General features: G+C 30.6%; 1 protein-coding gene across 9 annotated transcripts in view; it reads right to left on the reverse strand.

Annotated features, from left to right (window-relative positions):
• Positions 1-8783, reverse strand: part of LOC133327929 (casein kinase I) — a 31671-nt gene extending 22888 nt beyond the window's left edge. For 2 of the 9 annotated variants that reach the window (XM_061536467.1, XM_061536471.1), the window contains exons 1-3: positions 8558-8782; positions 5789-5848; positions 5129-5239 (exon numbers count right to left, since the gene is read on the reverse strand). In XM_061536467.1, coding sequence (XP_061392451.1) covers positions 5129-5239; positions 5789-5848; positions 8558-8669 — 283 coding nt within the window. In that variant the 5' untranslated portion in view covers positions 8670-8782. Of the gene's footprint in view, positions 1-1442; positions 1607-5128; positions 5240-5788; positions 5849-8557 lie in introns of all 9 variants that reach the window. The other 7 variants (XM_061536470.1, XM_061536465.1, XM_061536472.1 and 4 more) reach the window with 7 other exon arrangements.
• Positions 8784-25018: the final 16235 nt, after the last annotated feature.

Here is a 25018-nt window from a genome sequence, read left to right on the forward strand (position 1 = left end):
CGTGGGGCTATACCAAAAACTTCACAATTTCATATTATTATCAGTATTATTAATATACATATTATGGATATTAATTTATTTCTTACATATTTTTTGGGGAAAATTTTAATTTTTACAAAGTTTCAAAAATGGCGCCCAACGTCGAATTAATATAAAAATGTGCAAAACTAATGGATATTTGCAATTTAAAGACGAAAAAGTTGTTAAATGAGCTATCATATTGGTGAAAGTCAGGATTTCGTAAAATTTTTTTGTTGGCGCCCAACGTGGGGCTGCACCCAAACTTCACAATTTTTTATTATTTTCAATGTATGTTTTAAAAATGTCTAAAAATATAATTTTTCTTAGTGGTTTTGAAGATGTTTCGCTTGTTGTTTTTCCATTTTCATAATAAATCATGCCCCATGTATTTTGTGTATTTAAAAAAAATTGGCGCCCAACATTAAAGGAAATGAAATGTACAAATAGATATTTGAAATTGAAAGAGGAAAAAGTTGTTAAATAAGCTATCGTATTGATGAAAGACAGAATTCCGTAACAATTTTTTGTTGGCGCCCAACGTGGGGCCATACCAAAACTTCACAATTTCATATTATTTTCAATTTATTCTTAAAAAAATTCTAAGAATATAAATTCTCGTAAAGGTTTTGAAAATGTTTTTCTTGTTGTTGTTCTAAGAAAATCATGCCCCATATATATTTTGTGTGTATTAAAAAATAGAAAATGTGTAAGAGATTGTTGTTGTTGTTAATTTTAAAGAAAATACTAAAGTCAGTTTTGTTGCTAAGAGTAGTATTTAAACAATATTTTTTAATTTTCAATATAACCAATCAAACAAATTCTATTTAAGTTTAGAGAAAAATATAAAAACAATCCTAATTAAATTAGAAAAAAAATAGATGCTACAGAATTTTTTTTCTACAAATATAACAATTAATAAAATATGGATTTTTTTTTGTTAATAATAATAGTAATTTGGTTTTCATTGTTGTTGTTGTTTCTGATATATTATAAATAAATGTAGGTAAGTATTATATAATTTACATTTTATTTTGAATTATTTTCGTTTAGAATTTTTCTATTATTTTTTTATTTGTAGTTGAGACACTGTTAAAAAAAAGATTTAAAGAAGAAATAAAGTGGTGGGTTTATATATTTTTTTTTAATAAAATATTTTTTTTTTAAAACGATTTCACTTTTTTCCTTCTTTAAATAAACTAAAAGGAAATACATTTTCAGATCTATTACTTTTTTTGAGTGTAGTGTTGTGTAGTCGGATATGTTAGGTATTACTGAAAACAAAAGGAACCTGAAATTTCCATTTTATGATATTTTGGAGTCTCAAAAAAATCCCAGGTTCCTAATTTGTTTTTTCATTATTAACAAATAATAATTTCTTAATAAATAATATAAATGATTACTGATTTTTTGTATAAACTTACAAGTTGCTTAGCTATCATCAGTACAGTCTTGAGTGAAAATTGACGGTTGCATATATTGAAGAGATCTTCTAAAGACAGTCCCAATAATTCTAATACCATGGCATTGTAACGGCCACTACAAGTGCCCAAGTGATAGACACGTGGAATACCCTCTGGACAATTATCTATATGTGGGTGAGGTGTGATAGGGAGAATCATATAGATAATTCAAAGTATATATGTATAGATATATAAATTAAAATATAATAAAAAATTATAAAAATATTTTTAAAAATATTTTATATTTTTTTCGCAATAAAAAAAAATTACCAAAAAATATAATATATTTTTAAAAATATATATGTAAAAAAGAAACGCATATATATATATATATATATATATATATATATATATTTATACATATATATGTAGTGGAAACATTTACAACAAAATATTATATTGAAAATAGATATATGAGCCAAGAAGATAAATATATATTTTCAATATCATTGATTGGTATTAGAATATATTGTTGTGGTTTGATGTTGCATCAAACTAATTTCAAAATAGGTATTTGTATGGAGTGTACAAAAGAAGATCGGATCACATTGTGCGTTGCGGCATTCGAAAGTTTGGTTGGACAATAAATTGTACAATGGTGGCAAATTTGACAGATGACATATAGGGTGGGCCAATTCGAGTTCAAGTCATCATGGATGGCATCATTAGTTTAAGGTTTTTTTTGTAAATGTATTTAATTTAATAATTTTATTATAATATTGTTTTTATATTAAAAAAATGTCCTTTAACAACGATTTTTATATCTAATTAATATTTATAAAAAAAGAAATAATAATGTGACTTTGACAAAAACCATACAAAATTTTAACTATTTTGTATATAATAATTTCAATAACATACATATTTAATACATTTTCTTAAATATAAAAAAAAAACATTGAACAATAATTTTTTGAGATATACAATATTTTAAAATAGTTTTCTGTATGTGATATAACATTTTTATGAAATAATTTATTGAAATAGTAAAAAAAAAACTTATTATGAAAATGGCGCCCAACGTGGGGCAATATATTTAAAAAATCTCATTAGAGTGGCTACAATTTTTTTTATAAAATTTGTATTAATTTTTTGACTCAAATTATAAGACCAAGATTAAAAAGAAATGGCGCCCAGAACAGGAATTTTACTATCCCGCTATAGGGTTTTAAGACATACAACATAGTTATTATGAAACTGGCGCCCAACGTGGGGCAATATCAGATAAAAATCTCATTATAGTGTGGCTAAATTTTTTTTTTTACAAAATTTTTGGCAAAATTATAAAATAAAGCTTTTTTAAAAATGGCGCCTAACGTGGGGCAATATCTGATAAAAATCTCATTATAGTGTGGCTACAATTTTTTTATAAAATTTTTGGCAAAATTAAAGAATAAAGCTTTTTTAAAAATGGCGCCCAACACAAGCTTTTTGAGGCATATAACATTTTTAAAATTTTTTCTGTGTGTAATATAACATTTTGGTGAAATAATTTATTAAGAACATAAAAAAGAGTTTTTATGAAAATGGCGCCCAACGTGGGGGCAATTATATGATAAAAATCTGATTAGAGTGGCTAAAAAAAAATCTAAAATTTGTAGATTTTTTTAATAAAAAATATTAAATAACACACAGTTATATATAAGAAATTATATTTAAAAAAATGGCGCCCAACGTAAAAGAATTGTTAGCCAAGAACAAATTGATATTTTTGTAAATAAATTTTGGCGATCAACTTGAAACATTTGTGTGTCTCATATAAAAACAAAAATAAAACTCCATTTTAGCTAATATATTTACTTTATTTTTTTTAGAAAATTAAAACTTTTTCCCACACATAACTATATATTTTTTAAATGGCGTCCAACATGGGAATTTCTTTTGTTAGACAAACCCCTTTATTTTGTATTTTTTGTTTGCTAATATTTTTAAATAATACAATTTTATTAAATGGCGCCCAACGTATAGCAAGCGTAACAATTCCATCGTAGAAGATTTTGTTCATAATGAACAGACTTTTTATTTTAAAAAATTAAAACTTTTTGCCACACTTAACTATATTTTTTTTAAATGGCGCCAGCATGGGATTTTTTGTTTTTTATTGGGAAATTTATTTTGTTTTTACAATTTCATGAAATGGCGCCCAATCTATGGCAACAATTCCATCGGCATAGGCAATTTTTTCCATAATGAACAGACTTTTTATTTATTTTATTCAAATCGATTCGTGTAAACATGGTATTTTTTATCTTTTAATTTTGTTTTAATAATTGGCAAATTATTTAAATATTTTTCTCTCAAATTTCATTATTCTATCAAGAAAAACAGATTATAAGCAAGTTGTCATAATTCGATTTAGTGCACCCTAATACATGAATGACGCCGTTATAACACTCTGCGTATACAATGACTTGTGTCATATTTCGACTATGTGTACCCTATCTGCTGTACATCCGTCATTGTGTTTGCCATATAAACGCACATAGGGAACGCTAGGTCGTTAAAAAGAATATATCACCACAACAAAATATATTGTTCAATGTAATTTAAATTTAAGAAATATATATTACAAAGTGTTTACAACACAATTTATAATAACAACAATTTGTGTTTTTTGTTTACTTTTTTTGCCAAAGAATTTTAACTACATTTTTTAATTAAAATTTTAATAATATTAAAAAATATAGAATATAATAAATAAAAATACAACATTTATAATGTAAGTGTGTGTGTAGTATGTATGAACGGGTCAACTGTTTTTTTTTTTCTAATTATAATATTAATTTGTATTTTGAAATTTAATTATAAAAATTAAATAGAAAAGAAAAATAGTTTAAGCACCGACCTCCGCGCGTTGTAAATATGCTAGAGAAAATAAATCTTGATTTTTTTTCTTAATATGTAACAATGTACATATATATATTTTAATCTGCATATATGTATGTATGAATGTATATAGAAAAAAAAGTAGACAACAACAGTTTTCTTTTTTAATTGAAGAAAAAATTCGTTAAGTTTCGTTTTTATTTTGTTGGTTCAACAAAAAGGTGGTAACGGTGCAGCAAAAAAAAAATGGATATTCTTAAAAAAATTGGGGAGGGCTGTTTATTTATTTTCTAAGTTTTCTATAGGGATTATTATTAACGTCAAAGTAAATATATTTTTTTGTTTGTTTTATTTTTTTTTTTCTTCTTTCTTTCAAAGTTAAATAAGTTAGTGAAATTTTATATAGTATATAGATACATATATGTATGTATAGTATAACAGAGAATAAAAAGTATATATTGAAAGAAAATTAAAGCAATTTTTTTTTTTTGTAAAAAGTTTTCTTCTTAATGGGATTAGAAAAAAAAGAAATGCTTGCCCATTAATCTGATTTTTTTTTGAGCGAAATTTAGACTCAATTTTATTGGGGTATTTCAATACCTTAATGGAATTCAAAAAAAAAAAAAATCTTTTAATTGAAAATTCCCATTTTCCCCCATTTCTGTTCCGATTTTTTTCAAGTCATTTAAGAAATCTATTTTTTTAGGAAAATATTCTAATACAATTTACTGCTAAAATAAAAACAAACGTAAAAAATAACAAAAACAATAAAGCCAAAAAAAAAAAATAATACAATGTAAATTGTTCAAAAATCGACTTACCATGTGATCCTAATAGTTTATAAAACCTATACTCTAAGTGTAGTTGTGGAGCCTTTGACTTCATTGGCTCCATTTTTATTGCTACATGTTCATTGTTGTACAGATTTTTGCCTAGAGGAGGAGGGAAGTAAAAAAATATACACATTAATATATTATGAATTTCAAAAACTTATTATTCATACATTTAAGCTGTAAACAAAATCACAAAATCTAAGGCAACCATACGATGATCACAACACAATTTGAAAAGAGAACGAGGAGAGAGATAAATATCACAAATTCGACTTTTTTTGTTGAAAATGATTGATTACGATTGCGAGATCCCTATGCAAACAGAGTGTAAATGATGGTTAACACGATGTCATCATTTTATGATGCATGCAGCAATCCAACAGCTGTTCTACCGTACGAAAGAAAAATATCACACAGTCGGTAGCTGGTTATGATTGTTAACGATTGCGAGATCCCTAAACTAAGAAGAGTATGATGTATGGTGGTTCACACGTTGTCATCATTTTACGATGGATGCATGCAATCCAAACAGCTGATGATGAATGAAAATTGCTTAATTCACAATAACAACAACGTGATCATGAATTTTGAACGACACATCGACGTACACACGGACACCATTTGCAGGCAAAGACAAATCGTATATACCTGCTGGATTAATACTCTTTTCGGCATAGGGTGTTGATGGAAAGAAACACATTCGACGACCTGTAGAGTATTTTTTTGTTTAAAAGGAGAATATTTGAAGAATGAATTTAAATGCCAAAGGAAAAAACACCATGCTATTGTGGGATTTCCAATGGCGTAAATAATTTCCACAAACAAAATTTTGTTAAAAAAATACTACAACAAATTATTTGTTATTGTATTTTCTTTAAATGAAACGACGTCTCGCGTCATAGAAAATTCTAAAAGCTAATTTTTTTTAAAATACTATCTCATTTTCTCGAAGCTGAACAGGTTTATCACCTCTTTGGTAACATCGAAAAAAAAATCGAATAGCTCTTGTACATTTTGTTCATGAGAGGGGTTTCAAAATTAAAGACCTTCTACAGAACACATTCTGTATGTTTTTCTGTATCAACATAGGACCTTCTACATGTACAGAAACCTTAGAGGACTCTAGTAAAAACAAAACAGGTCCTAACAGCTGATCTGAAACAAGAACTCTAGGACTACAGCTGATTAGCTCTGAGATAACAGCTAAGTAGCTCTGAACTACAGCTGATTGACTCTGAGACTACAGCTGATCACTTCTAACACTACAACTGATCAGCTCTGAAACTACAGCTGATCCTCCAGCTCCAAAACTACAGCTGATCAGCTTTGAGACTACAGATCAGCTCTGAGATTACAGCTGATTAGTTCTAAAACCACAGCTGATCAGGTCTTACACTACAGCTGATCAGCTCTAAGACTACAGCTGATCAGCTTTGAGAGTACATCTGATCAGCTCTGAGATTACAGCTAATTAGTTTTAAGACCACAGCTGACTAACTCAGAGATAACAGCTGATAAATTTTGAGACTACAGCTGATTAGCTCAGAGACCACATCTGACTAGCTTTGAGACTGCAGCTGATCAGTTTTAAGGTCTGAGATTACAGCTGATTAGTTCTGAAACCACAGCTGATTAGCTCTGAAACTACAGCTGATCATAATGAATACCCGTGTGACAACAGCTGATCAGCTTTGAGACTACATCTGATCAGCTCTGAGATTACAGCTGATCAGTTCTGAGACCACAGACTAGCTCTGAGATAACATCTGATTAATTTTAAAACTACAGCTGATCAGCTCTGAAACTACAGCTGATCAGTTCTGAGACCACAGCTGACTAGCTCTGAGATAACAGCTGTGAGACTACATCTGATTAGCTCAGAGACCACAGCTGAGTAACTTTGCGACTACAGCTGATCAACCTTGAAACTACATCTGAGATAACAGCTGATCAGTTCTGAAACCACAGCTGACTAGCTCAGAGATAACAGCTGATCAATTTTGAGACTACAGCTGATCAGCTGTGAGACTACAGCTGATCAGCTGTGAGACTACATCTGATTAGCTCAGAGACTTTAGAGAACTTTTGTGGAAGATTTTCCTTTAAAAACAAATATTTCTCTCAGCCATTTACATAGAAGTTCGTCGATCTATTATCGACCTGTAGAAGTCCTTGTGTCTTTAGAAATAACTCTATAAGGTATGCTTATTCGAGAAGGCCTCTTCGGATATTCATTATGATCAGCTGTAGTTTCAGAGCTAATAAAATGTAGTTTCAAAGTTGATCAGCTGTAGTCTCAAAGGTAGTCAAAGACTAACCTTCTCGAATAAGCATACCTTATAGAGTTATTTCTAAATCGATCGATCGAGGAACTTCTATGTAAATGGCTGAGAAATATTTCTTTTTAAAGGGAAATCCTCCACAAAAGTTCTCTAAAGCAAAATACGACTTTGAGATCTGTTATAGACATGAGACCTTATGGAGATACTCTAAATCTTCCAATCTTCTGCAGACAAAATACATAATCTAAAAATGCTCTAGTTAACTTCGATTTCGTATGACCTTTATTGTTAGAAGACCGTCCATAATTCCTCTAAACTTGAAATGCCTTCTATAACCTCTGCATACCTTAAAACCCCGTTTTTAGACCCTTTAAGAGATCTTCTATAAAAGTAGAAATGTTGAGAATTTTCCGCAGATAAAAAAGTCTTGGGCATTTGTCATAGTTAGAAATCAATTGAGGTCCCTTCAGAGGTCTTTATTTTTGTATAGAGAACATTCGAAGAATCTTCCATTGAAGTAAACATAAAAGGGGCCTTTCACTTATGACAATTGTTTTAGAGGTATTCCGTTAACAAAAATCCCTCCAGAGAAACTCACATTCTTAAAATAAATTTCCACTGCTAAACAGAGTTTCATATATCTCCAATGATATTTTCCGATCCAAGACAAAAAAAATCTCTAACGCACATAGTTAATGTCTGGTGTCTATATATCTATGGAAGGAAATATTCCTAGGACCTCTTATAGGTGATCATTTCAGGGGAGTTTTATTAAAAAAAAGCCTCTCCAGAAGTAGTCATAACTCAAAAATCAATCTAGGATGCTAAATCTGACATTTTACAGGTCCCAACACAAATAGTAGATATTCCAGGGACTACACATCAATCTATTGAGGAAACATTGTAGCGATCTTCCATATATGGAAATTCTCCATTAAATTCGTTTTTACCTGGATAAATCTTTTACAAAAGGCCTTTTGAGACCTCCTACAGGACATCGATTTAAACGGATTTTTCATTAGTCTCCTATATCAGGTGTCAAAGTTTTTTCTTGAAGCCCACTGATATTCCTGACTTATTCCTAGAACCATGGTTTTTTATTTATTTAAGTGATTTGTATCTGGACTCTACTTACCTAACCGCAATTCTCCAAAATTACCACAGCCAATTTTTTTACCGACACGAAAATTTGGTCCGACCATAAGGACCCCGGTTGAGGTGCTTACTGATTGGCGGGCGGAATACATATTGCCGGAGCTGACTGCGTTACGTGCAGGAGCTGTGCCGCTACCCCCACCGCCTCCTCCTCCCCCACCGCCGCCGCCTCCACCGGCTCCGGATGTCCCTGCAGGCTGTGTTCCACCACCACTGCAAAAAAAAAGGAAACAAAAAACAACACATTAATTACAAATTGACAAGATGAGAGGAGAAGAGAAAAAAGAAAAGTAAACACAAAATAAAGGGAAAGGGACAACAAAAATATTGGCGGGTATAAATCTCTCAAACCCCAAATCCGTATATTTTACCAATATTTTTTGAATTTTTGCAAAAGTTTAGAAGACATTCTGATATAAAAAATACACACACACAATTAGAAAAAAAGTTTACACACAAACAGTCATTGTCAGACGTCACGTCACACACAGGCTTTTTTGGAAAAATACCCACATTTTCTTTGACGTTATATTGTTGTTGTTGTTATCGTCGTCGTTGTTGCTGTTATTATTATTGTTCGTGTTGTTGCCGGTGGTAAAAACCAATTCTTGTCGCAACATTTAAAGAAAAAACAAAAGAATTTTAACTGCAAACAAATTTTGATGTCTTGCTCTCACACTCTCTTCTCTCTGAAATAAAAAAACACACGCACACACACGCAAATTGTTATCTATTCTATTGGCATTATGTCAGCTGTCAAATTTTGTTGTTATGTGGTTGCTGTTTCTTTGATAATTGAATTATTGGAATTGAAACGAAGGGAAAGAACCCGACCGGCCGACTTAATTCCCCACACAACTACCAACAACAATGACAAAAAATATATTTTGACATATTTAACAATCAGTAATGAATGACGTCTGTGATAACTTAATTGAAGGCGGCAAAGAATTGTTTGCCGCCCAGTGGTGTAAACACGCCGTAAATGTCAAGACTCATCAATTAGAAATAAAATACATGACGACAAAAACGTACCCAAAGGGTACAAAACTACGCACAACTCAGAAAGAAAATATTTTTGGGTTTACGACATAATGTTGTAAACGTCAAAAAGATGTAAAAAACTAATAATGAAGTAGGAAACGCCCAAAAAAATACATTATTAACGATTTTTAATGACTGTTACCATGTTTTGTAATTGTCGAAAATACATTTTTTACATTTCGTAAATACAGTAACATACACATGTCAAAAACTTGTTTAACAATGTAAAATTCAGGAAAATCACAAAAAAAAAAGTTTATGATTAGTACAAAATTTCGCAAATGTCAAAAACCGTTTTTTACATTTCGTACTTATTGTATAAAGACATGTCAAAATGTATAAAGACATGTCAAAACTTTCTCAAAAGGTACAAAACCACGGACAAACCAAAAAAAAAACTATTTATGGTGATTTTCATGGTTTACGACATAAAAGTTGTAAATGTAAAAAACTTGTATAAAACTGTAAGTTTTGTAATTGTCGAAAACAATTTTTGTACATTTCGTAAATACAGTAACATACATATGTCAAAAACTTGTATAATAATGTAAAAAACTTATGAAAATGCTGAAATATCCCAAAATATTATTATATTATGATTGGTAAAAAATTTCACAAATGTCAAAAACCATTTTTTACATTTCGTACTTACTGTAAAATATGTAAAAAATTTGTAAAGGCGTGTCAAAAACGTACTCAAAAGGTACAAAATCAGGAAGAACTAAAAAAACATATTTTGGGGAATTTTCCCGGTTTACGACATAAAGTTGTAAATGTAAAAAAACTAATAATGATGCAGGAAACGCTCGAAAAAAAAATTATTAACGATTTTTAATGACCGGTAACAAGTTTTGTAATTGTCGAAAACAATTTTTGTTTACATTTCATAAATACAGTAACATACACATGTCAAAAACTTGTATAATAATGTAAAAAACTTATACAAATTCAGGAAACTCCCAAAAAATAATTATATTATTATTGGTAAAAAATTTTGCAAAAGTCAAAAACTTTTTTTTACATTTCCTTCATACTGTAAAATATGTAAAAAATGTGTAGACATGTCAAAAACGTACTCAAAAAGTACAAAACTAAGCACAACTCAGAAATAAACTATTTACAGCGATTTTCAAGGTTTACAACATAATGTTGTAAATGTAAAAAAAAAACTGTATAAAACTGTAAAAAACGTATGAAAATTCCAAAAAAATCCTAGAAATTGATTAATTATAATTTTTAATGACTAGTGTAATATTTAGTAACTGTAAAAAACATTCCTATGGTTATTAAATACTGTAAAATATGTCAACAAGTTGTAAAAAATTGTAAAAAAATGTATGAAACCTCAAAAACATTAGTTGATTGCTACTCTAAATGAGTGCTACATTTCGTACATACTGTAAAATATGTCAAAAACATGTAAAAAACTTTTAAAGGGGCAAAATATTGGAAAACTCTTAGAAATACCATATTGGGTATTTTTTCAGATTTTTTTACAAACTGATGTAAATGTCGAAAACATGTATTATAATGTAACAAACTTATGAAAATTGAGGAAACTATAAAAAAATAATTGTTATGATTTTTTTGTGGTTGATACATAAGTTAGCAAATGTCAAAAACAATTTTTACATACCACACACACTGTAAAATATGTCGTAAACTTGTACGAAAACGTAGAAAATCAAAATATAAATTAAAAAACATTTAAAATATTATTTTAAAGGTATTATTATTATTGTAAAGGTACCTAATATCGCAAATGTCAAAAACTTGTATAAAATATGTATGAAATTTGAAAAACATTAATTGATTTATATTCTTATTGAGTGGCAAGAAATATTGTAATTGTCAAAAACCATTTTGTACGTTTTGTACATACATTCTGTAAAATATGTCAAAAACTTGTAAAGAACTTTTAAAGAGGGGAAATATTGAAACTCTTAAAATGCTATATTGGGTGTTTTTCAAGGTTTTTACGAACTGGTGTAAATGTCAAAAATTGTAAAAAAGCAATGAACGTTCAGGAAACTGCCACATTTATTATGATTTTTTGTACATAGTACAAAATTTCGTGAACATTTAAACATTCGGTTAATGAGGTAAAATTTGTCAAAAACATGTATGAATTATTAAAAAATACAATATAAAAATTAAACCCATTTAAAAATTGTCACAAATTTAAAAAAATGTATAGTATTGCAAAAATTATAATATTTTGTATGTCTGAAAATAATGCCGTAGTAGGGGTTTTCCAGTTTTTATAAAATTTAATAATCTTCGAGAATTTGTATAATGATGTAAAAAATTAAAGAAAATGCAGAAAAAATATAATCTTGTTTGTTGAAAAATGTTGTAATTGTCAATAAATCAAAAACATGTTGTAGCATATATAAAATCCAGAAATCCCACTAAACGGCCTTTTTTGGTATTTTAAGCCGCCTTCCATTAAAATACCTTTTACACTTAAATGTAAAAAACGCCAATTTTTCCCGACCTATCCTAAAAATTACTTTGCTTTAGTGCTCCCCCTCTATCTCTCTCTTTCATCTAATATTAAATTTATTTAATTTTTTGTTTTGTAATTTATGATGGTCATAAATTCGCAATTCAATTCTCGCGTGGCATTGAACTACTTTTTTTTCTATTCAATTGACGTTTAACACTCACTTAGTGATGAGTGGTTGTGAGTTGAGGGGGAAGAAGAAGAAGCAGACCTTATAAGCAAACAAAACTAATACAATTTTATGTTATTGTGGTACATTTCAAATGAAAGAGAAAGAGAGGGCAAGAGAGAAAACAACTATTTTTTATTGCATTATTAATTTTTAAGCCACATGCAATCCACTACTACTAGTCCAGCAAAACTAAACAAAACTTCTCACTTACAGGTGCACAATAAGAAGAAGCAGAAACAAATGTGCTATCACTCCGCCATGAATTAAATCAGACCTTTTATTTTGTTAATGTTACTGTTGTTATTATCTAGAGTAGTTATGAGAGAGTAGAAATGTTTTTAATTTTTAATTGCTTGGTTACATTGCAATTCAATAAATTAAATAATAATAACAACAACAAAAAGCTAACAATGGTCAACCTCCTTACGCGCTCTCTCTATCTCTCTCTTCCTACCCCTCCACACATAATACTCCCGCCACCGCTGTTGACTTCAGTAGTGCTGAATTGTTGTGGTTATTGTTGTTGTTGTATGATTTATGTCATGTCGCCACGATATAACGTTTGGATGACTCATTGCAGTACAGTGCCCAAGGTGTCAGCAACAGCAAAGTCACAGTAACGACGGCAGCGCCGTCAACGACAACAATTGCGTTTGACGCCATTTGCCGCTGTTGTCGGCAATTTGTGCTGTGCCGTTGTCGTCACAAAGCACAGCAAAGACGACGGCGACAAGTAATGTTAACAAAATTTGTTTTGTTGCGGCTTGTTGTTGCTATACTAGAGTTTGGGGCTTGGTGTCTGTTTGTTTTTCTTGTCATATGGTTTTTTGTGGTTAACTTATTTAATAGCACCAGCAGCAGCTGACACATTATCAACAGTGTACGTCAAAAGTTGATGCAGTTAATAAGAAGTCTATATTTATTGGATAATAAAAACGGAATTAATAATGAGAGATTGAGAGAAAAAATTTGTGTTTCAAAACTAAATTGAGATTAAGTAGTACTTTACATTACGAATCATTACCACGAATCACGAGAGATTTTCTATACCGAAAATTGGGGGTATCCTTATATGAGAGATATCCGAAAAAATTGACCTATATTTATAATTTTTTGTGGAGAACTCAAAATACTAAATTATAGCCAATTCGGTGTAAAAATACGACAAAACCCCCCAAAATACTGAAAATTAGGATGTACCATTATATGGATGGGGGCTACAAGAAAAAGTGGACCTATATTTATATTTTTTTGTGGATACATTTACTACCCAATAAGAACCCAATGTACCAAATTTCAGCGTATTCGTTTGAAAAACGCGCTCAAGAACCCCAAAATACCGAAAATTGGGCGGTACTGTTATATGGGAGCTATACCTAAACGTAAACCAATATATCCCATCTTCAAACATGACCTGCCTGCAAACAAAAGACAAACCTATGCAAAATTTCAGCACCCTATCTCAATTCCTTCAAAAGATAGCGTGATTACAACAGACGGAGGACCGTCGGACATGGCTAGATCGTCTTAGAATTTTACCCTGATCAAGAATATATATACTTTATAGGTTCGGATGACAAAATTAATATACCCTCCATACTATGGTGGAGGGTATAAAAATATTCTCGGCTTCTATCTAGAAAAACCACCTGAGGTCTTTTATTTCTGTATAAGCTGCTGTGTATCCGATCTTTTTAAACAATAAAACTAATAAAATAGATTGAGAGAGAGAGAGAGAGAGAGAGAGAGAAAATCAAAAGGGGCTACGTATCAGATCCCTAAAAAGGGAATTTATAGTTCTATAAATGTCATAAAGACAAATTGAAAGGCGTTTTTACATAATCTTTCAGGTGACTAAGGTTACGTTTAGACTACTTTATAGTTCTATAAATGTCATAAAGACAAATTGAAAGGTGTTTTTATATAATCTTTGAGGTGACTAAGGGGCTACGTTTAGGCTACTAAATCCACTCGATCTCAAATGCCAATTCCATTGCGTATACGTCACATTAATCCTGTTCACAAATCCAGTGGATTATATTTGACATATAAGCAATGGAATTGACATTTGAGATCGAGTGGATTTCGTATATCTAAACGTACCACAAAAAAGTAAACAAATTAATCCAAGGTGGTACTTCGGCTAGAATAACCACCTGAGGTCTTCTATTTATGAGTATGTTGCTGTGTCCCCGAAATTTTTAAATAATAAATCTAATAATATAGCGAACAATTTTAAATTTTCTCTCACTATTAAATACCTAAAAAGGCATCTATAGTTCTATACATGACATAAAGACAATAACGCAAATTGAAAGGCGTTTTTACATACTCTTTGGGTGACTATAAAAAGTCATTTGTGGTATCTCGACTTCTACCTAAAATAAAACTTTGTCTTTATTATTTATATATAACAACATGTTGTCTTCTATTTGAGGGTATACTCTTGAGTTCCTGAAATTTTTAAAAAATAAAAGCAAATAGAAAAAAATGTTAAAATTGCTCTAAGTATTAGATCCCTAAAAAGGGATCTAAAGTTCTATGAATGACATAAAAAACAATATTGCAAATTGTAAGGCGTTTTTACATCAAATATCCGTTATGGGATATCTCGGCTTCTAACTATAAGTCTTTGTCTTTTTTGTGGGTATGATGTTGCGTTCCCGAACTTTTTATAAAAAATAAAACTAGTAAAAGAGTAAAAAAACATGTCAACATTGCTCTCAGTATTACATTCCTTAAAAAAGGGATCTACCATTCTATAAATGGCATAAAGACAATATAACAAATAAAAATGCAATTTTTACATAATATTTGTAAAATTATTTTAACATAACAAAATATCTACACATATTTGCAAAAAAACTTCCATATGAGTAAGAAGTACAAAAAAACTCCAAAACATATTTTACTAATTAGTCAAGACATTAGAAATTATTTTCACTTTCTTTTTAGGCATTCAATAAACACGCAGGCGGGGTGTCGACACACAAACACCCAAGAAATCCAATCCATATTAAAGCCAAAGTCTAGCGCCGTAAAATGTATATTTTCTTGTTGTTTTTATTTTTTCTCTTTATATTATTATTATTATTATTATTGTGTAATCCCCTCTCTCTATATATATACACACATTAACTGTCATAATCGGAACATTGGATAACAATAACAACAGTTGTGGTATTATAGTACAATAAGTTGTCGAGACAATTAGCAAAACAGAAACAAAGGGAGGCCAGTCAGCCAACCAACCACCACCGAATATGGCGCCCAACTTAAGGAAAGTTGTGCAAAAAAAAAAAACAATGGTAAGGGGAAAAAATGTTTCACCTTAATAAGAAATTTATTTGTTTTCGTTTTTTTTTTTGCATTAAATTAGCATAATAATAGGGGTATGGGGTTTGTGAAAAGCAAAAAAAGAAAAAAAAAACACAAAATGGAATGAAAGGTATTTTTTTGAATTTATGCAGACAACAGAAACTGGGACAAATTTGTATAGAAATAGTAAAAAGAAAACAAAAAAAGAATTGAAACATAAATAATTTCATTTTCCAAAAAATTTAAAAACATCTATTTTTTACCAAGATTAGTTGAAAAAAAAACGTTGTGAATAACCTGGGAAATATCAAAAATATGTTTTCTCTCATTTTAATTAAACTATTTTGGTATGTTCCCGATATCATAAAGACAAAAAGTGTTATCGTAGTAAAAATTAGTAGATTCTTGCAGTACGGGAACAGATCATATATATATATGTGTGTGTTTTCTTTTAAATAAGTGGCATCCCTGCTCAAAAACAAGCCAAAAGGGATCTATAGCTCGATAAATGGAATTTTAGAGAAAATCATGATTATTCCAATTTTTTTTTAAATAAAAATATGGGAATTTAGAATATCTATGATGAATTGGCTCTTCATTACAAAATAATATTTAAAGGAGATCCCATATTTTTTTTATCAAAATATAAATGTCCCGTCTGTTAGTTGAAAACACAATAGAGATCGCAATATTTAAGATAGAGCTTTGGAATTTTGAACCGACTTTACAACTACTCCTAGGACGTTTGGTATCGAAAATAAAATATATCAGTTCACGTTTAGGTATAGTCCCAATATAACGTTAAATTTTAACATTACGGTATATTTGGTAAATTTTGGCACCATTTTCCGGCAAATTGGCGGTAATTTGATACTTTGGATTATTATTGGGTAGGAAATCCCCCTAAGAAAAATTATCAAAATTTTTAGGAGAGCACCCCATATAGCAATACCCCCCATATTTGTTACCTTAAGCAAGTTTTTCTATCGAATTTACTGTAATTCGGATTCTCATTCCCAACAAAAATTATCAATTGTTGTCCCTGTTTCGGTAATGTCCCCAAATAACGCTATACCTCAAATTTTCGATATTCTTGGGATTTTTGGCACATTTTTCAAACGATTTAGATGGCATTCTGTATTTTGGGTTTTCATTGAGTAGTAAATCTTCCTGCCAAACATTTTCAATCTTTGTCAAATTTGAGTATTAAATCTTCCTAACAAAACTTATCAATATTAGGTCCCCGTTTCGTTAATGTCCCCAAATAACGCTATACACCACATTTTTCGATATTTTAGGAATTTTTGGCAAATTCCTCAACTGAATTAGCCAGAATTCGGTACCGTAATTCTTCCTACCAAAAATTTTCAATCTTTGTCAAACTTTTAGGCTAGCCTCCATATAAAAAATACCTCCAAAATTTCGGTTTTTTTTTTTTTTTTTGAAATGCAGGCAGTTTTTTTCAAACAGTTTGGCTGTAAATAAGTATTTGAGTTCCCCCGGGCTTAAACATTTTATCTACCAAAAACTATCAATATAAAATTAAGTTTCTTGGTAAGTTCCTATACCTCCTTTAATCGGCATTTTGAGGATTTTGGGTACATATTTCAACAGAATTGCCGGAAATTTAGTATTTTTAGGTTCTCATTGGTTAGAAAAGTCTTCCAACAAAAAATATTCCACATTGGTCCATTTTTTAGTGGTAGCCTCCATGTAATGGTACCTTCAAAATTTCGGTATATTCTGCAAAGTCTAGTCACGTTTTTTTCTAGTTAAATTGATTGTAATTAAATATTTTATCACTGCTTATTAATCTTAATCTTCCCACAAAAATTTATCAAAATTGGCTTATGTTTCGGGTTAGGTCCCATATAACGGTACTCCATAATATTATACTTTTTTTCACTTTTTTCAACCGAATTGGTTTTTAATTTGATATTTTGGGTTTTCAGGGTATGCCTAATTTTCTACGAGAAAATTATCAATGCCGTTCAATGATGGGGTATAGTCCCTTCTTACAAAGGTATAACCCTTCCTTCTGTATTTTGTCGATTTTAGGCACGCTTTTCGCTTAAATTGGTATTACACATCCATCAGCTGATTATCAGATCAGCTGTTTGCCACTTGAATTCACCGTGTAATATTACTCTTAGTATTAGATCCCTACATAGGGATCTAAAGTTCTATAAAATCATTAAAACAATATTTGCAAATTGAAAGGCGTTTTTACATAATCTTTGCGGTGACTAAAAAGTGCATTTGTGGTATCTCGGCTTCTACCTAGAATAAATCTTTGTCTTTATAGTGGCTATGTTGTTGCGTTCCCGAACTTTTTATAAAAAATAAAAATAGTAAACGAGTGAAAAAACATGTAAAAATTCCTCTCGGTATTCGATCCTTAAAAAGGGATCTATTGTTCTATAAATGACAGAAAGACAGTATAACAAATAAAAATACATATTCCGAAGCATGGCCTATAAATAAGGTCATCCAGGGAGACCAGCTAATAATCGATACATCTCAAGTTTGCTGTAAAAATTCATTATTGTGAATTGACTTCAATTATGAAAACGGAAAGAAAGTTGACATTTTTGCTATCTTGGTGACCTTATTAATAGATCTTGTTCCGAAGCTACAAGGAAATTATCAATGTCCGCCCCTTTTTTTACGATACAACCTATCATGGGTTCAAAAATCGTCCTACAAAAAATATCAAAATCGATCCACGTTTTTAACTCGTTATTAAGAGAAGAATACTTTTTCATATTTTCTCTATTAAATCGTCATAGAAAACCCTGCGTCAGATTTTTTTTTTGTAATTTGCTACAACTAGCTAGGTAATTATTCATAAAATTCTCTTGTCACATTCCATGAAAAAAAAATCACAATTGTTGCCAAAATTCAATCCATTGCAATTCAATCCACAACAAACTAAGCCGTATATTTAAAACTCTAGAGAGAAGAGGAGGATGAGTAGGAAGGGGAAAATATCTACTTTACAATCGCAATTTAATATTCATATCGAATTTATGCAAATTGTCAATTTAAAAGTCGGCGTTTTAGTGTTTTTTTTTTCAACAAATTCATTTGCATTCTCAATTTTCTCAATGCTTCCCAATTTCATGAGAATGTAATTGTAGTCGCCGCCCACAATACCGACGTTGGTTGACGGCATCGGCGGCAAAATTACAATGGCAACTACTACTTGGCCTTATTTGTGCTTGACGTCGTCGTGGAATTGTCATTGATAAGAAACAAATTATCATAATTGTAATGACGTTTTGATAATGGGTGACATAAAGACAGACAGACAGACAGGCAACATTGACGTATTATTTGCTAAGTAAAATTACATTTTTAATGATTTGACAATATGTTTTCTTATGACAGTTGGGTGGTGAGTGATGACAGTTGCAAGGGAGAGAATGACAGTTGCAAGAAATTAGAATTTACATAATTGTAATCCCTTAATAGGTTATTTTTTTCATTATTACATTTCCTTATCTATTTCCCTCCCTTTCTCTTTGTGCCTTTTTCTTTGTATTTATTATGAAAACAAACAAAAAAACTATTAACCATGATTCATCGGCCAACCTCCAACTCTTTTATTAATTCTTCTTCTTATTTTTATTTTTTCTTCATATGCCACCCTTTGCGATGGTGTGTTGTTGTTGTTATTTTGTGTCTACATTTCCTCTCATGCATACACATACACGACCATTCTGTGATCAATGACCGACCGGCCACCGAACCGCCGACGTTGAAACGGATCGCCGGGTTATGAATCAACGACAAGAATAACAACCACCAAGCACCAGACCAGCAGCACCACAACAATGCAATGCATGCACATGCAGACCGACCACATTAAGAAAAACCGGTATTTTGTTTAAGACAACAATTGTAAGAATAAACAATGCAAAAACAAAATAAAAGCAAAACATATGTGTATAATAATGCCATTTTCCAGCTGTCAATATTGCGGACGAAAATAAAAGATAGTAGAAAGAATAAAATACCCTTCCATAAAGAAAATCGTTTTAAAAATTAAGGCAACTCTATACTGAAGGGTTCCACAGTTCGATAAATGGAATGTAGAGAGAGAGAGAAATGCGAAAACCTTTTTTGGCTATGCTTAAAAGGAATCTATAGATCGAAAATGCAATGGGATATATTCAACTACTTGTGGAGTCTTTTTTGATTATCTAGAAATTGCCTTCTAAATCGATATATCAATAACTGTTTAGACTAGTATTAACATGAAATAGATTCAAAATCTGATTAACCCTTTGAGCCCCGAATTTTTTTCCGCAATCTTAGAACAAATTTCTGTTCACAGATTTAATGCAACTATCCTAAATAGGATATGCACAAAATTTGACATCGCTACATCCTTGCATTCGGGAGATACAGTACATTATTTCGGAAAAATTAAAGTCCAATAACAAGAAAACAAATGCAAAATCGACAGAAAAATCATTTTAAATTATTCTCTATATTTAATTTTACAAGAATCAAAAATAATTCTAAGGGTATAATTTGAACAATTTGAATACGAAGCGATTTAAATAATTTGGACTGTATACACAAATTAGTCCTGTACACAAATGTACCCTATTCTCTATATTAAAAAGCTCATAACTTTACCAAAATTTTGATTTTTTTGATTTTTCTTTTGATATGTGTCGTCCATAATCACGTATTGACATATGAAATCCACGTATTGAAATATGAAATCCAAATAATACATATATAAGCTCTCAAACATTTTGTTGCCTTTGGGCAACATTGGGCCACAATGAGTTAAAAAAATTGAAAAAAAATTCTTATTTATTCAATGTGTAAAAACTCATTCTTGACATACTGTATGTTCTTATGTGTGCCATAGCTACATTTTTTATCTGACAAGCAGTCATGCAGACCTCTATAGAGATGATCAGTACCTACACGGGCCCCTATAAAGCTGATCTATACCTATGGGGACCCCTATAGAGCTCACGAACTTCTATAGAGCTCCTCAGAGCCTATACGAACCTCTATAGAGCTCTTCAGTACCTATACGAACCTCTGTAGTGCTCCTCAGTACCTATACGGACGTCTATAGAGCTCCTCAGTACCTATACGGACCTCTATAGAGCTCCTCATTCCAATCTCTTGATTTTCATGCCTTTGTTTTTCTTCAAACTATTTTTCACAATGCATTTTTCTTCTGTCCAGTGTTTTCAGTTTTCATATCTCCAACAACTCGAAAGAAATTTTTTTTTTTAATAATTTTTAGATATACTAAAAGTATATATTAGAAATATGTTGAAGAGCGCAAGAAAATAGAAGACATTACCCCTATTTTTTCAAACTAGAGATAGAAAACTGCTGATTTTCTTTATCAAACTAGAGAACCCTACATAAAGACCGGATTGACGGTTGTTTTTCCTTAAACTATTTTTCACAATGAATTGTTTCTTCTGTCCAGTGTTAATAGTTTTTTATTTCATCAACAACTAAAAAAAAAACATTTTTTAAAAATTATTAGATATAGTGAAAATATTTATTTGAAATAAATTCGGGGGCGCAAGATAATAGAAGACATAATCACAATTTTTTCAAAACTAGAGAGCCTTGCATAGAACCGCAAAAAGGACTGTTTTTGTTTTCAAACTAGAGAACCCTAATTAAAGATCGACAAACGGTTGTTTTTCTCTTTCAAACTAGAGAACCCTACATAGAGACCATGAAGAAGGATGTTTTGTTTCCAAACTAGAGAACCCTAATTAAATACCGACATACGGTTGTTTTTCTTTTTCAAACTAGAGACCCCTAAACAACGACCGAAAAACAGCTGTGTATCTTCTGACCTTATAGTAGGTTTACATTGTACCGGTTTTTGTTTATTAATTGCAATGCCAAAAAAGGCTCAAAATAATTAAAAATCAGAATGTAGGTAAAAAAAACACTTCTCTTACCGAACATCCAAAAAAAATATATACTAAATATTACAAAATATTGTTTTATACCTTTTTTATTTATTATTAGTTTTTTTTTTCTTTTTTTTCAAAAAAATTCCATGAAATGCTCCATCAAAATTGTGTGTACCCTAAACCAAAAATACCAAGAAATTTGTGTGAATGTAACCAACTATGACAATTGGTGGGTTCACGCACACGTGCATGCATAAATCTTATCTGAATGAATCCACGCATCTCCCCCCACCACCTCAAGAAATCATCAACCATATAAAACATCCGAAAAAATAACCTTTTCGTCATTATAATCATTATAATGGTGCCCCTTACGAAGTTTTCATAAAAAAATAGAACACCACCCTTTCCCCACTCCACCACACAGCAGTTCATTGTGTCTACCTACCACCTTAACAACAAGTACCGGTAGTTTTTTGTTACCCTGTCAACACAGCGGGAACTGGTCTACGCTGCTGCTCTGTGGTGATATTGTAAAAAAAAAACAGAAAATGGGGAATAAAAGCTCAAAAAAAAAAATATATGAACCACAGTAACAGCAAAACGAGTTTTATGTAAGTTTTTGTTTTTGTATTTTTGTGGTGGATGGATGGATTGGACTGAGTGGCTGCTCCTGTCTTGGTCTGCCCCGACTTGGTTTGGTAAAGTAAAGTTCAATTGTTTCAAGTTTTGTGAGCTTGGCTGTTTGTGTGTGTGTGTTACAATTTTTCAGCTGTCTTTATGGTTCGTTAAGTTTGTCGGCCTCTAAAAAAAACGACAAATAATAACCAACTATGTACATAAAATTACAACAATAACAAGAAAACAAGAACATGTGGCTGAATGACTGACTGGCTGTGCTGGTGGTTAAGTTTTTTTCGTCTGTTTCTTTTTTTGTGGTTATTGCTAGTGAAAATCCTGCTATTTCGATCGTTTGGTTTTTTCACTACTCCAATCCATGCCGTTCAAAAAAAAAAAAAAAAAGAGTTATGGTTTTGGTCTTTTTTTTCTTGCCATTTTCTTTCGTTTTTAAGACCAGTTTTGTTTCTTCTTGTCTGCTTTTTTTTCTTATTTCATACTAATGTTGGTATATATTGAAAATTATACCAATTCTTGTTGTTGTTTTGTGTTTTTTTTTTTGTAAAAATAAAAAAGATATCCGCTTTCTTAACGATATTTTATTGCACTAAAATATCCCGTGGTTTCTCTTTGTTTTGTTTTCTTTCTGTCAGTTTTTCTTCTTTACTTCTAAAAACCTGTTACGGTTTTTGTTGTCATTACGGAACTTCTTTTTGTATAAAGGACCTATATATTTAGGAAATTTAGGAAATCAATACAGGGTCTTTTATTTATGGGAAACAAATCATAAATTTAAGTGAAATTGTATGCAAACTTTTAATTTTTAGTGAAAATATTAGAAATAAATTCAAATTCATAATAGAAGAGTTTTACCCATACTTTACAAACTAGAGAACCCTACATAGGCACCAAAAAAGGGCTGTGTTTTTTTTCCAAACTAGAAAACCCTACATAGATATCGAAAAGGACTGTATTTGTTTTACCAAACTAAAGAACCCTACATAAATAAAGAAAAAGGGCTGTTCTTTTTCAAACTAGAGAACCCTACCTGTCTGTTTTTAATACTTCGGAAAACCTGTTTTAGGCCTACTAGGACCTAAATATTACTTTAGGAAATCCATACAGGGTTTTTATTTTATGGGAGTCAAATCATAAATTTGGTGAAATTTCAAGAAAAAAAGTTTTCATTTTTTTTGTGAAAATATTTATTGGAACTAAATTCAATAAATTCATAATAGAAGATTTTTACCCTTTTTTCAAACTAGAGATCCCTACATAGATAACGTAAAAGGGCCGTGTGCTTTTCCAAACTAGAGAACCCTACATAAACACCGAAAAAGGGCTGTATTTCTTTTTCAAACTAGAGAACCCTACATAGATAATGAAAAAGGACTGTTTTTTGAAACTAAAGAACCCTACATGGAGAGACCAAAATAACGGTTATATGTCTTCTGATCTTATAGTTCGTTTACATTATACCGGATTTCGTTAACCCAGTGGGTTTTTAATCCTTTTGTGGTCCAATGTTTTGGAGCTTATATTTAAGGCGCAGCAAGTAAAAATACATTTTTTTAGATTACTTCTGTTAAGGCCTGATAATGGACGACACATATAAAAAAAGCGAGTTATGCGCTTTTCAATATAAAGAAGAGAGCATGTAAACAGTACCAATTTGTGTATACAGTCCAAATTATTTAAATCGGCTCGTATTCAAATTGTACGATTTGTGTCCTCAGAATTTCGTTTGATTCTTGTAGAAAAAAAACAACTGTTATTTCTCATGTTAAATATCAAAAAAAAAAATGATATTATCTTTTGGTTTTTTTACCCGAAATCAATTCTCAATAATGCATTTTTGACAGTCAGCTGATCAAGATATAAGGTCGCCCAGCAAAAATAATCTGCTGTTTTTTCCTTAAATCTAATGCCAACAATTTGGATTTGGTTTACGTTTTCATAATGAAAGTAAATTCACAATAATGGATTTTGACAGGAAACATCAAAAACAGCTGATATCCAGCTGGTCTCTCTGGATGGCCTTATAAATTAGGCCTTGCAGCTGATCTTCTTAGGTCACATTATTTATAAGGCCAATATTAGATTTTTAATGAAATATGTGCAAAAAATTTATTGATTTCAATATTCCCAATTAATTAGTTATTGAAAAAAAATATGATTTTTCGAGTTGATCTAAATTGTCAATCCCATTACATATATTTCAAAATATATCCTCATAGAGGTGGTTCACCCGGCAAAAAATTCTAATGTAAAACGACTACTTTATGAGGATTTATTTGTCAAATATTCAATGGAATTGACAGTTAAAACCCACTGGGTTAACTTAATCCGGTACAATGTAAACGTACACTAAATGCCGTTTTACTATCGATTTAGTTCTGTTCAAAACTGGTGTAAACGAGCTTTTTTTTAACGTTTCGTTTATGACTGTGTTTTCTTCTTCTCTCAAAATCGCTTGGTTAATTGTGTAAACGCCATTAAAAAAAATCTGGCAACCATCTATCACAAACTGACAACAATTTTTAAATTGTTGTTTTTATTTTATTTCACTTTTTTGTCCAGACTAGCAGCAAGCAAGCAATGCCAATATGTAGATTTCCCCCATCTAATCTCTGTGTAAGGAAGGTTACATTGCTTACGTTTACATTTTTTTGTTATTGTACTGTGTATTGTATTCTTTTCTAGATTACAATGTTGTTGCTATTTTTGTTGTTGCAGTTGTTGTTGTTGAGATTGACCTTTGCATGCCTTATAGACCTAATAAAGCTAAACAGTTGATTATTAATGCATTATTCACTGCTGTCTGTGCAAGCACTGTTGTGTTGATGATTGTGAATTGAAACACATTTG

The sequence above is a fragment of the Musca vetustissima genome, unplaced genomic scaffold (genome assembly GCF_032173495.1).
Source record: "Musca vetustissima isolate MV318-11 ecotype Yass unplaced genomic scaffold, APGP_CSIRO_Mvet_v1 utg13007, whole genome shotgun sequence".
In the NCBI taxonomy this organism is placed as follows: Eukaryota; Metazoa; Arthropoda; class Insecta; order Diptera; family Muscidae; genus Musca; species Musca vetustissima.